This window comes from Dermochelys coriacea, chromosome 2 (assembly GCF_009764565.3).
Source record: "Dermochelys coriacea isolate rDerCor1 chromosome 2, rDerCor1.pri.v4, whole genome shotgun sequence".
Classification (NCBI taxonomy): Eukaryota; Metazoa; Chordata; order Testudines; family Dermochelyidae; genus Dermochelys; species Dermochelys coriacea.
This window is the reverse complement of record NC_050069.1, coordinates 259632131-259646651: the sequence shown is the minus strand read 5'-3', so window position 1 is coordinate 259646651 and position 14521 is coordinate 259632131. Positions and strand designations below refer to the sequence as shown.

The window sequence follows — 14521 nt, the reverse complement described above, 5'->3', positions numbered from 1 at the left end:
TAACTAGAACAATTTTTAAATTGACTTAATTAAACCAGGGTACTTTCCTAGTATGGACAAGATCTAGGGCCTAGTTTACACAAAAAAGGTTTGACATAGCCATAATGGCACACCCTTCTAGTAGATATGCAGCGCATACTGGCAAAAATTGCTTTTGCGGTATAACTTACACTGGTTCCTGTAATCAAATAAGCTATAGCACCAAAAGCACCCTTTTGCCAGTACGAGCTGCATCTGCATTAAGGCATTTGTTGGTATAAAAATGACATCGTAATTGATTTGACTATACTGGTCTGGTACCCTTCAGGGCAGATTGCAAAATTCATCTCTTTCCCCAAACTTCCTCCTAACAAATGAGTTGTGTAGTGGCTCCTGGAAGTAACCAGTCATGTTTAACCTTGCATAATTGGCTTTATCTGAGGGGAGGAGAGTTTAGTTCCTTTCCCAGGAAGACCTGATGCACTCTACCCTTTGGCAGTGGAGTCCAACCTTTCCAGTCTGGGGTTGATTTCATGGGAAGTTCTGTCAGAGGCCAGGTCTACACTAGAAACTTTTGCTAGTCTGGGAATGTCAAGGAGGGGGGTGATTTATTTTTTTAAATCTTTGTGTGTGACATTTTGATCCTGCCAAAGCCCTAGGGCCAGGAAATCTCTGCTCTCCACCGCTTCAGCAGTGTGGGGGGTTTTGGTGGGGAGAGGGGGGCGCTTCCTGCCACCTAAACCAAGGGCTCTGCTGTGATGGGCACAGCCACCCAGTGAGGGCATTGTTGGGACCTTCCACACAGACATCTCTGTGGGGATGGCAGCAGGGGAAGGCAAATGTGTCCCTTGTGTGTGTGAGTAGGAGTAGAAACAAGCTAACCTGAAGTCAGAGTAGTAGACCAGAGCGACGGCCGAGCCTTCAACTGACTTATGTATAGATGTCCTCTACTAAAACCAGCACTCTAAGCAGGAGCCTGTTGGTTTGGGATGAGCAGGAGATGCTGGTTCAATGCCCAGCTCTGCCCCAGCCTTCCTATGGGATTTTGGGTAGCTCACCCCATCTCTCTGTGCCCCCTCTGGGACATGGGGCTAATAATGCTTCCTCTCTCCCACCACCTGCCTGAGCTCACACGCACGCTCTCTGTGTTCATGCAGTACCCAGCCCGATGGGAGTCTCAGCTTGGTCCCGAATACAAATTAGCTTGATCCCAACAGAAATAATGCCATCAATGCCTCACTCCCCAGCCTAGGCCTTGGTGGTGTTCATATTGCATCCCTCTTGGGCTGGGGCATGGGAAATGCAGGCTCCGAGTGCAAGGATGGGGGTGTCTGTCTGTCCATGGAGGTGGGGGTAGGGAAGTGGGTTCAGGGGATGGTTAGAGGAGTCGCCAGCTGCTCCCTGAAAGGTAAGGGGAAAGACTGTGTGGGTGTGTGTCTGCTCCCAGGCTGGGGCAATGGGGGTGTCTGGCTCTTAGGCCAGCGGAGAGCCAAGCTCTGTCAGGTTTTGTGGGGGAAGGGGAGGAAGTTAGAAGAATGCCCTCTCCAGGGGAAAGGGGGCCCTGACCCCCTCCCGCTCTGAGAAATAGGTGTCTGTCCCTTTGCTCCCAGGGAAGGTGCGTGGGGGACGGGTTGGCTGCCAGAATGTCCTGTTGGTCCCCTCTCAAGGGGACGGGCCTGTCCCTCTGTTCCTGTGGCTGTCTGCCGGGGGTCCTGTCTGTGTCCCCGAGACTGGGGGTGGCTGCCAGGGTGTCCTGTCTCTTCCTCTGCCCCAGGGCTGGCTGCTAAGGGGTTGTGTCTGTCTGTCCCCAGAACTGGAGGTGTATGTGGCTGTTGGGGGCTCCTGTCTGTCCCCGGGCCCGGGGGGTGGTGGCTGGCTGGCTGTTGGGGGCTCCTGTCTGTCCCCGGGACTGTGTATGTGTGTGTGGCGCTGCCGGGGGCTCCTGCCTGTCCATCTGTCCACGGGCCTGGGGGGTGTGTGTGGCTGTCGGGGGCTCCTGTCTGTCTGTCCCCAGGCCTGGGGTGTGTGTGTGTAGGGCTGTTGGGGGCTCCTGTCTTTCTGTCTGTCTGTCCCCGGGCCTGGGTGTGTGTAGGGCTGTCGGGGGCTCCTGTCTGTCTGTCCCCCGGACTCTGTGTGTGTGTGTGTGGCTGTCAAGAGCTCCTGTCTGTCTGTCTGTCCCCGGGCCTGTGTGTGTGTGTGTGTGTGTGTGTGTGTGTAGGGCTGTCGGGGGGCTCCTGTCTGTCCCCGGGCCTGGGGGTGGCTAGCTGGCTGGCTGTTGGGGGCTCCGGTCTATCCCCGGGACGCTGTGTGTGTGTGAGTGTGGCGCTGTCGGGGGCTCCTGTCTGTCCGTCTGTCCCCGGGCCTGGGGTGTGTGTGTGGCTGTTGGGGGCTCCTGTCTGTTTGTCTCCGGGCCTGGAGGGTGTGGGGGGGCTGTTGGGGGCTCCTGTCTGTCCGTCTGTCCCTGGGACTCTGTGTGTGTGTGTGTGTGTGTGTGTGTGTGTCTGACAGGGGCTCCTGTCTGTCCATCTGTCCCCGGGCGTGGGGGGTGTGTGTGGCTGTCGGGGGCTCCTGTCTGTCAGTCTGTCCCCGGGCCTGCGGGGGGTGTGTGTGTAGGGCTGTCGGGGGCTCCTGTCTGTCTGTCTGTCCCAGGGCCTGGGGAGGGTGTGTGGCTGTCAAGAGCTCCTGTCTGTCTGTCTGTCTGTCCCCGGGCCTGGGGTGTGTGTGTGGCTGTCGGGGGCTCCTGTCTGTCTGTCTGTCTGGTGCCTGGGGGGGGGGTGTTTGGCTGTCGGGGGCTCCTGTCCGTCTGTCCCCGGGCCTGGGGTGTGTGTGGGGCTGTCGGCGGCTCCCGTCTGTCGGTCCCGGGCCGTGTCCGTCGCTCCGGCCGCAGGGGGAGGCCGCAGGGGGAGGCCGGGCGGGCGGGCGGCCGCCGGGGGCGGGGTGGGACGCGACAGCTGCGGGGATCCGGGGCGGGAGCGGGAAGTTGCGAAAGCGGCAGGCTCGGATCGCGAGCCATGGACATGGACGCGGCCCCGGCCGGCTCCGGCTCCGGCTCCGGCTCCCCGGCGGGCCCCGAGCGGGAGGCGGTGCCGCTGGTGGCGCTGAACTTCGCGGTGCGGCGGCGGCTCGGGCTCTACCTCAACCCGCGCGCCCCGGTGGCCGCCGACTGGACGGCGCTGGCCGAGGAGCTGGGCTACGAGTACCTGGAGATCAAGCACCTGGAGGCGCAGCCCGACCCCGCCGCCCGCCTGCTGGAGGACTGGCAGGGCCGCTGCCCCGGCGGCGCCACCGTGGGCCGCCTGCTGGCGCTGCTGCGGGCGCTGGGCCGCCACGACATCCTGGCCGACCTGGGCGGCCGCATCGGTGAGAGCCGGACTTGAACCCGCGCCCCGGGCCCCGCCGCCGCGCTCTGCCCCGCCCGCTGCGCCCCCTTATTGCCTCTTCCCCCCCCCCCCCCCGCCCGCGCGGTGCTGCCCCCGCGCCGCCCCCCGCCTCTGCCTCGGCCCGCTCGGTTTGCCCGCTGCGCCGGGCCGCTGGTGCTGGACTCCGCCCCGGGCCTGCCGGGTCGCTGTAGGAGCCTGGGGGGCTTGTAGAAGAGGAGAGCGGCCCTTGGCCCAGCCCGGGGGGGGCCCGAGGCTGCGCGCTTTGATGGGGCACAGTTGAGACCGATCGCTGGATGCCGGGCTAGCGAGGTTCTGGTTTCAGAGCAGCAGCCGTGTTAGTCTGTATCCGCAAAAAAGAAAAGGAGGACTTGTGGCACCTTAGAGACGAACACATTTATTTGAGCATAAGCTTCCGTGAGCTACGGCTCACTTCGTCGGATGCATTCGGTGGAAAATACAGAGGGGAGATTGATATACACACACAGAGAGCATGAAACTATGGGATTTATCATACACACTGTCAGGAGAAAAGGAGGACTTGTGGCACCTTAGAGACGAACAAATTTATTAGAGCATAAGCTTTCCTGAGCCGCAGCTCACTTCATCGGATGCATTTGCAGGTTCTGGTGACATTATAGGATACCGGCTTCATGGGCTGTACAGAAACAAAAGCACCCTGGAAGCAATTCTAACGATCCCCCCCCCCCGCATACACCCCACCCAAGAGCGAATGAATAGTTTAGTTTCTCTTGGGGTTGGGGACAGGCTCTGTTCAATCTGCAGAGACAACTGGAAAAAGAAAGTTCTGGGAGGTTTGGTTTGGTCCCCCCTCCCCACCCCTGAAATTCAACATTAGTCACTGTTCAAACGCTGATGTAAGCAGGGCTAGGTTTTGAGTGTGAACTGCTAGCCAGAAGTGGGTTTAGTTTGGCAGTTTTTGGTGGCTGACTTTCTTTATATCCTTGTCATCCTTTTGAGATTTGCTAGTTAATTTCAATGCCTGACCTAGACTGATAGGTTCAAGAGTCACTGTCAGCTTGTTTAGGTCCTGAAATTTAGCTTTGTTTGGGAAAGCTAAAGCCTATGTGTGGCATCTGTAGAGAATTATAAATAATACAGGTTTCAGAGTAGCAGCCTGTTTTTTCCACCGAATGCATCCGATGAAGTGAGCTGTAGCTCACGAAAGCTTATGCTCTAATAAATTTGTTAGTCTCTAAGGTGCCACAAGTACTCCTATAAATAATACAGGGATACTGCATACGATACAGCTTTCTTTAGGAAAATAATTTTTGAGGCCTAACCATAGTTTGAGTGGTATGCTTTTTGTTTTGCTTGTTGCTGTTCTACTCTGAAAACTGACATTGCAAAGTTACATATTTATTGTGCTTCTCTGATTTTTTTTCATAGTAATCTTGCTCAGTTTTCAATGGAAAGAGGGAGCCTCATATTTCTGCTAGTTACCAGCCCTGCAAATTCACCCTGCATCCTTTCTGTCTTGCATGTGATCTCCAGTGATATAAATCTTGCAGGTCAAACAATGCCTTTGGCAACATTAGCCATGAGATAGTTTGCCTAGGTGTCATGGAGGGCATGACCTGAAGGTAATGGGTTGGACTGAGAGTCTGATTTGGCGAGCAGAACCTTCATGTCTGGTGATGATCCATGGGATGGAGCCCAGCTTGACTGTGTCAGAGCCCAGCCTGAATTTGTGGACCGGGTAGTTTTGTGAGCGGGAATTATTTTTCAACTGAGCAAACTTGATACAGGAATCCAAGAGAAATAAGAAATAAATAAATACAGAACCCCATAGAGCCATTTTTACAAAGCATTATTTATGATAGAACCACGCTTTACGGGAACCCAAATGGCACTAACTGGAAATGAAATTTGATCACTTAAATATTTCTCAGGTCTCTTGACTCACAAGTTATGCTTGACACTGAGTGTCTACAAGCTGTACACTTGCTGGGCTACTGGTGCGGAAGTGAGAGATCTCACTTCCTGTTACTTGCTGATGAGAAATCAAGATGGAGAACTTCACCACTGCGTCTTGCAAAACACCGAATAGATAAACCAGTGATCTAGTGTAGAGATTCTCACGGGTAGAGATTCCCACTGGATCCCTCCTACTCCCATATGTATTTTGAGGACCCTCTGCTGCTTTTTTTTTTTTTTTTTTTAAGAGACCGGTTATCAGTGTTATACCTCATGAGCCTCAGTCTGGTTTGTTTTATTTTTGGTTTTTTTTTGGGGGGGGGAGGTCCATAACAAGCAGCAGAGACTTCTGGCTGGGTGAGAAGGTTTGAACTTACAACCCAAACGAAGCTGCACTTGAGATGCTCTTCATTCTGGCATTGATGCTCTTAATTCAGGAGCAGACTTTTCAGTTCTTCTTGCCACATTAACATGTACAGTTTCGTTCAGGAAGAGGCACCGAGTCTGAGTGTCTTTCAAAAGGGAATATAGAACCAAATGGTTTTAACTGGGAGGGACCTGAAGGTTGAGGAGGCTCCCAGCTGAGAGTCACATTGAGACGTTCGCCTGGAGACTATAGCTTGGGTCTGATCCTGTGCTACTTACTGAGCACCCTAAACTCTCATGAAAGTCAGTGGGAGATGATTGCCCTCAGGATCAGGTCCCTAACATGCATTAAAAAAAATGGAGGATTCAGCCACCCGTATCGTTGGTACTGAAATTTGGGCTGTAAGCAATGCTGCTTCTTGATCTGAGTGGCCTGGTTGTGTTATATGTTTGGATGTAAGACTCTTTGTGAGACACATAATTGACCCAAAACTAAGCCCCTTTGTTTTCCATTTAAACCGATTTTTACCGAAAAATCCCGAGTTTTACAAAAAGTATTATTCATTTTTTTCCGATTTTCACCCTACTTTTGTATCATTCAAATATATTTAAAAAGCTTGTTTGATTAGGAAAATACAATATCTTGTATGCATCTGTGTGTACATGCAAAGCTGCTCATTGAAATAAGGCTATGTATTAGTCTAGAAAAGACAGATAATAAACCACTAGGCACACATGCAAGCTCTGAAGTGTGTGCACAGCTGAACGTACTGATGAATCTCACACCCACCACATGCACACTTCATGCTGTTAGTGGATAATGGTTTAAAGATTTGACACACTAAAATGGGAAGGAAACAGAAATCTGTATCAGAATATGTTTCAGAGCACAAGGAAGTATTCAGAAGTTTAAAAAACAAAAACAGGAGAAAAGGATGAAGTTGAGTGTATGCGCTGCAAATGGTGTTGCCCAGTTATTAAATGTAAATGTTTATAGGCTAAGAGTTCTAAGTCTCCTTACAACAGTAAACTGTTCAAATAAAAAGTTTTATTTGGGAATTAGAGATCTATTGTTTTCTTAAACTCAGAAGTGGCATTGTGTTTTGAGTTCTGTTTTAGCCCTGCAGCAAACCACATTGAATTTCGTTCATCAAAGCATTAATCTACTGAATACTTTTCCCCCCATCCTTCTGTCCACCAAAATAAACCCCGATATTTACCCAGAAAAATGATTAATAGTTTTTTGCATCTATTTTTCACCTGTTTTGGTTGTTGTGGTAATAAACACCTATAAATTTCTGGGGGAAATTAAATCAAATAAAAAACGAAACCGAAAGGCCTATCCATAGCCTAGAATTCCAAAGAGTGCATGTGGTCTGTGGCATGCACTTCAGAACCAACCTCTTTTTCCATGCAGTTGTGGGTCAACTGTTCCATCCCAATGGATGGCAACAATACGCAATAATTATAGCAACAATACGTATCATCATTCTTAAAGAAGTGGTGTCTAGTCAAGCCTTAATAGTTCCCATTCCAGCAATGGCAATTCTGCCTCCCTTAGCAGCTCTTTCCATTGCCTGATTGTCCTTAGGATTGTAAAGCTCTTTACCTTGGTGCGTTTGTCCCAAATCTTCCTTGCAAAAGCCAATCCTTTTTGTTGCTTTCTTGCTGACTAGTGACAAAAACTGGTACTTGTCTGCTTAATAATTAATCTCTCTCAGTTGTCTTTTTTTTCCCCTACTTGGAACATGCTCAGTTCATCTACCCTTTCCTCGTAGGGCTTATTTCTTTATAATTTTTGCTGCTCTCCTTCAGCTTCCCTTATGCAAGCCATAATTCATTTCAAGATCAGAGCTATGTTATATGCCTTATATTGAGGTTATCTGCATAGACTGGATGGGGTTTATACAACTGCATGGAACTCGGTCATAGGTGAGAGGTTTATCACAGGAGTGGGTGGGTGAGATTCTGTGGCCTGCATTGTGCAGGAGGTCAGACTAGATGATCATGATGGTCCCTTCTGACCTTAATATCTATGAATCTATTAATCTATTTCAGTTTGCAGGCTTTGTGCACTCTCATCTACTTGGTTTTGTTCTTATTGTTTCAGACCCCTTGATGGTCACTTTGACTTTGTGCCCTAATTAACACACGACTCAAAGCAAAACTCACTCAACATTTCCTAGCATGGAGACTGACCCATGCCAAAACTACTGGAAACCATTAATCAGCTCAGGTTGGCTGGAAAACCTCATCTCAATTTCAGTGAAATTGGCCTCAATTTTGTATGTGTAACAATGCGGTGCGGGTTTTACCAGGGTTGGTGTGTCATTTTGAAAATTTTGCCTCAGTCAGAAGCTTTCACTCTTGGAGATGGATGGGCAAAGGGATTAGTGCATGTTTGCATCATTAATGGAATAATCTGAAGTGCTCAAATAAGTGTGTATGAACCTGAACAGACTAATGAGGAGAGCATGAACATGGTGTCAGAGCCTTGAATTAAATTCTGATAAGGAACTGGGAAACAGTCTAGAGAAATTCAGATAAGACCACTCACTGTATATTCCATTTATACAATGTGGGGGGAAATATATATTTTTTAAATGTTAATTTGCCATCTCATGCACCCAAAGGACTTGTTTTCATCCAGTCCCTGGTACTTCCCCTCTCAGCTCTCTGAATAGCTCTGATTTTTCCGCTTGGTCTCTTTTGTTGTTTTTCTTTATCCAGTTATTATTTTAAAATGTGTCATTACTTCCAGTAGATTCTCTTTCCTGCTATTTCGAGTCTCTCAGCAATTGTTGTCATCACAAAGACCAGCCTGTGCAACACACCAGCATAACTAAGATCCAGAGGGTTGCATGATGTCTGATTACAAATTATACATTTAAAAAAAAACACACAACAATATTTCAGAGTTTGCTTTTCTCCATTTGTGCTTTTTGTTTGCATTTTGCACTTCCACTTGGGAAGTGGAAAAAACACTAGTCAGTTTTCGGGTTGTTGTTTTTTTCTAATAGTTTCAGATCTATTCTTACTCACTAGTTCTCATGCACTAGTACAGTGCTGCAATGGGTTGCTTGTATACAGTACAGGGGAATTTTAAAAAATAAACCGTTACTGTTTTCATTTAGATTGTTTAAAAAATAAAGTTTATGAACATATTTCTACTTGTAATAAACCTATATCTACGCAGGATTTCATGGGAACTTCTAGAAGCAGTGGATCAGAGTCCAGATCTTCCTGCTCTAGAAGAACATACTACCACCACTTGAGCTAAGGGAGAATCTCCACTGACAGTTACTGTAATCATCACTATTCTGCTGTGGGTTTATCTAGATTCTTATATGGCCTTCCTCACTATAGTATCTGAACGTCTGATTCTGCGACTGATCATCAATTCTGATTCCATCTTCTAGAAGGATGGTTTAGTCCAGTGGTTCTCAAACTTTTTTTTCATGGACCACTTGAAAATTGCTGAGGATCTCAGCGAACCACTTAATGATCTTTCCAAATGTTGTTTGTACTGTTAGCTAACTTTTGTAAAGCGCTTTGGATAAAAGCGCTATATATAAAAAAACAATAATAATGTTTTTTTTTGTTGTACAAATAAAAGCCCACAACTCATATATTTTAATATCAGTAGTCTTACCTTTCTAATGCAATGGATGTGCCCCCCGAGCTGGTGCTGGGAAGGAGGGGGTCTCTCCCTCTATCCCCCACCACGGCAGCCCCTGAGCTGGGGCTGGGAAGGGGGGGGGTCTCTCCCCCACCACAGCAGCCACAGAGCTGAGGCTGGGAAGGAGGGCCGTCTCTCCCCTGCATCCGCAGCCCTGGAGCTGTGGAAAGATGCCTCTTTCTCTGGCCGCTGCATCCCTGCACAACCCAAATCTCCCCCACCCCCTCCTCTCACCACTGCCCACCTACTGCCTATTCCCCCCTAAGGCCACCACCTCACCTTACATGTGCATCTTCTCCAGGGTCCAGGCACCTAATTAGTGGAGCTACGCCCGTGCGGCTCCACTAACTTGGTGGGTGGCCCTTCGTTCTCTCATGTGCGGCCACCCAGGCTTGCACCTTAGAGGGAACTATCCACAGACCACCTGAATGGAGCTTGTGGACCACTGGTGGACCGCGGACCGCAGTTTGAGAACCTCTGGTTTAGACAAATCTTGCATCTTGGCAGAAGGTTAGACTAGATAACTCTTGTGGTCCCTTCTAACCCTATGATTCTTAGCTAGTAGTATACAGATGTGCTAGTCAGTTCATTACATTTATTATTATTAGATTTTTATGAAGACTTAAAACTCCCGAGTCTCTCAACCCCTAGATTTTGGCCCCAAACTACCTGATGGTGTTTTGTTAAGTACTTGTTAGAGACTCAAAATGGGCAACAATGAAAGGAGAACATGGAGATGTTAAAACCTATGGAGTCCCTGCTCTGGTGATATTTGCATAAATTGTATGTGCTGTTCAATGAGGATAACAACACCTAAATAACACCTTTTGTCCAGTCTCTCAGTGCATCCTACACACAACTAATACTCTGAAATTAATTCACCTTAATGTTGTAAGTTCCTTTTACTTTCAAGTCAGAATGTTGCTGAAGGACTGGGGTGCTTTTTGTATTTTGTTTAGTTACCACTAAGCGAGTTCCCCTGTGTATTGAACCTCAGCAGCATGATCAGCATCAATTGAGCCTTTTGTGTTTCTTGCAGAAGAGGACTGTAAGAAGTACCTACAGAGGAAAGAGCAGCCTCTTCAGGTGCCAGCAGTAGACAGCAGTGTCCCGAAGACATTAGAGATGTCAGGCATCACGACCAGAGATGATCCTTACGGTAAATAGCCATATATCTATAGATTTAATAACAGATATACTGTGCTAGGGCTTGTCTTCTATGTATTAGACCCCTGTGAGAAGTACTGAGAATCATTCACCTCCCTTCCTATCTCTGTCCTTCCCTCAACCTATCCATATACATGACATCCTGACCAAGCAGGGAGATAGGATTGAAATACTCAGGGAGGGAAGAGGGGCAGTAGGGCAAATGTAAATGAGGATAGAGAGTGGTAGTGCAATAAAATATGTGGAACTCTGTGCAGTTTTATAGGCCTAAGGCCAGTGCAGCATGCTATTGTGCCAGGACCACTTTCTGGAAAAAGCTTTCATCTTGTCAGAGTTCATTGCATGGATCTAAATTTTCATTCATTTGGAAGGAGACCTCTTTAGGTGAGCAGGATCATGAAGCCCAGTTTACCAATTTAGGTCCTGAGCCTGAAAACAGAGCCCCGCCGTTTGAATCCTGTGGGGCTGTCCACAGGTAAAAGGTTTGGCCTGTGTGGATCTGATTTTAGTATCTGGGCCATAGAATGCTAATGTTTTCCCTACCCCACTTTTAGGGCCTGATCCTTCACTACATTAATGCAGTTTTATGCTGGCACAACGCCGCTGAAATCAGTGTTGTCATGCTGGTGTAAAACTGGAGTAACACAGTGGGGAATCGAGCCAGTAGAGGTTGGGCACCCAGTTGTGAAAAATGCTTAAAATAAGGCACCTGAATCTGTGGTTGGGCACCGAATAAATAAAAAAAGGCCTCAATGAGAGCTGTAGGTGGCTAACTCAGTTAGGTCACTTATTGAAGTGTCTGATACCCAAGTTTGAAAATATTGGCCTGTCTTCTACCCATTAGATTTATTTCTCATATAGCTCTCTTTGTGGCATGTTTGTATTTCCCAAATCTGAGGGCCTGCCTGATACTGTTGTAAATAGTGAGTGTAGTGTTGCCCCTACGTGAATTAGCTGCAGGGACTGAACTTTAGAGCTCTGGATTTAGAAGCAGGAGACTCTACTGCCTGGACCAAACAATCATAGTCGTCAGCCCAAAAGCTGCAGCCAACTCAGTCATAAATCTCTGTATGAGGACTAGCCACTAGAGGGAGACAGAGAGCCCCACTGTGCTAATATGGGTTAGGTGAAGTTATGAATCCAAGGCTCCAAGTACCTGTGGTTGAATTGAATTAATTTAATATGTCTGCATATAATTCTGAATGGTTCCAGGGAACACACCAGAGCTGTTTGATGCCTTCATCTGTTACTGTCAAAAAGACATTCACTTTGTCCAAGAGATGATCAGAGAGCTGGAACAAACGGAATTCAAGCTGAAGCTGTGTGTGTTTGATCGGGATGTCCTGCCAGGATCGTGTGTGTGGTCCATCACTAGTGAGCTTATAGAGAGACGGTGAGTGAACAATGTTTGCAGGGGGGGAACTGGCTGTAAGGAAAGTATTTGTTAGATTTTTCCAGTGTAAGACTTTGGGTAAGTCAAAGGAGAATTGGTTCCTTGGGACCAGATTTGCCCTCTCCGGTTGGAGCATGCAGGATGGGATAGAGAGACAGGGAAACTCCACAGTGAAGTATTTGTGGAGTTTCCTATTTGCCATCTCCTCAAGAAGGAAGGGGTGAGGTGTCCCAAACCAAGACCCCTCCTTATGGCACCACTGGTCTCTGCACTCTCTTCTGCTGTTTGGGTACCCTGTGGTTGCTCAAAGGCAGCTGTGAAGGGAGCCCAGCAGGAGATAAAACAGCTCCCAGCTGCATCAATTCCCACGCAGCCAGATTTCCACACAGAAATCCAGCAGGTTTTCAAGAGACAGTGCTGTGGAGAGTCACTCTGGCCCTCACCCCAGGACTCCTTAGAGCCCTTTTCATAAAGTTCAAGGGGGAGTTGTACCACAGAGGGTTAACTCCCCCACCTCCCTTCTTATGCCCAGATGGGAGATCTGTCTGGAGAGAGTGTCAGTGCCTCCGTGTGTAGGAGAATGCACCAGCACTACTAGTTTTTTCTTTATCCAGTTGATTTTTCCACCCAGTGGAACATTATGATGTCAGTTCTCTCTGGGCAGGTAACATAGCTACTTGTGCAGCGTGTAAGCACCTTGGAGCAGCCAGGGAATTCAGAAGAGAGATCGGTCTTCTGCCCAAGACACTAGTGGTGCATAGGGGAACTTATACATGCTCAGTGAAAAAATAAACCCCTTCTTAGCTGTCCTAATGGCTACTTGTCTGGATTTCCAAAGGATCCTTTCAGACAGAGGGGGTTGTTATGGTAGCATCTCTAGGCTCCAGCCAGGATCAGGGCCCTATTGTGCAAGATACTGTACAAATACACAGGCAGATGATGCTCCGAAGAACTTACCATGTAATGTAAGACAAGACATATCAAATGAGTGTAAGTAATGAGTAGAAGGAGGATGAAGCTAACTGTAATGAGGTCTTGTGGTTCTGTAGCTTACTGTTAGCTAATGCACAACTTGATGGTTCCAAATCATTGTAACACTTCTTCAAAAATATATATTAATATCAGTGATACCCACCTGATATAGTATGAGATTATACTGTTAAAGACTGCATCATAATGCATTCGTACAAGGGGGCTGAATTAAGGATGCACAAGTGACCTTAATTCTGGCATTCCTAACTTCTGAGTACTTGACTTTGCAACCTCAATAATGTTCTTTTTATGTACATTTTTTGTGTGTAATGTATATATACAGATGTAAGTAAAGTATCAAAACACTTCAGATTTTATTGACATTAGAGCTGGAACACTGTTGATGGTTGCATGTTTTCAGCAGAACAGTGCTATAAAATATATATTTTTCCAGCAAGCATGAAAAGCATCTCTCTTTCGTTCAGTTAATAACCATTTTTTCCCCACTCTCGGTTTAAATCCAGGTGTAGGAAGATGGTGGTTGTTATTTCAGATGATTACCTAGACAGCAATGAATGTGATTTCCAGACCAAATTCGCTCTTAGCCTTTCCCCAGGTAAGAGAATTCAGATGACCCATTAAGGGTACATTTTCCCACAACAATGCATAGTCAATGTTGTTCTTAATTATTTGTATTACAGTAGCATCTAAAGGCCCCAGCTGAGATTGGTGCCCATTGAGCAAGGCATTGTACAAATACAGAGTAACGGCTTGCTCTGCATTAACTTGCCAGGTTAACCCAGCTACCACACACTAAAAGATCCGTAGGGAGCTTTGATGTTCTCCCATTTCAAACAGTGCTACATCAAAGTGTACTATGGATCTTTTAGTAGACAGTGGCAGGGTCCATCTGCCGAGTCAGTGCATAGCAAACTAGTGTGCTGTAGATTCACATCCTGGCTTGCTGCACACTAACTCACAGTGTGGACAAGCCCTAGGAGACAGTCCCTGCCGAGAATAGCTGGAACAGATGAGGGGTGGGAAGGGCTGCAGAAGAGTAAAGTGATTTGCCAGTGGCAGAGCCAGGAATAGAACCTAGATCTCCTGAATCCTAGCCCAGTGCTGTATCCACTTAGCACATTGTCTCATGTGGAAAACCTTCCCCATGGCTAGTGCTGGCCCAGTGTTCAAAGGAAAAGAAAGGGATTTCATTCAGACCAAAGGATGTCATTCTTGAGAGCCATTACTGCTTCCTTGAGGGGGCAATCAGAAGGGTAGGAGTCTGATCCTATGCAGACATTGGTAGAGAGATTGCTTGCCGCCCTTTAATTACCATTGGATGCTGCAACCTACAGTTCTGAGGGAAGTATGTTCATAGAAAAGGAAATGGTAGTAACCTAGAAAAGCCTGAAGATCTGGAGGAAGTGGTTTAGGATCAGTCTACCCATTGTTTTTTGGTTGAGTATCTTTTTAGATCCGCAGCTGCATCTGGATATCCCTACAGCACAGGTTGCCAAGAGTGAATCTTTCCAGTGGCATCTGGCCAGGAGATTGTGGCATGTTGAATAATGAAATGGAGAGCACTTATCAAATTTGTGGATAACACCCAGCTGGGAGAGGTTGCAAGCACTTAGGAGGACAGGACTAGAA

General features: G+C 47.6%; 1 protein-coding gene across 1 annotated transcript in view; it reads left to right on the top strand.

Moving 5' to 3' along the window:
- The first annotated feature begins 2913 nt into the window (after nt 1-2913).
- MYD88 (MYD88 innate immune signal transduction adaptor) overlaps nt 2914-14521 on the top strand; it is an 18247-nt gene continuing 6639 nt past the window's right edge. The window contains exons 1-4 of the mRNA XM_038392316.2: nt 2914-3339; nt 10379-10498; nt 11719-11899; nt 13396-13487. Coding sequence (XP_038248244.1) covers nt 2991-3339; nt 10379-10498; nt 11719-11899; nt 13396-13487 — 742 coding nt within the window. The 5' untranslated portion in view covers nt 2914-2990. The remainder of the gene's footprint in view (nt 3340-10378; nt 10499-11718; nt 11900-13395; nt 13488-14521) is intronic.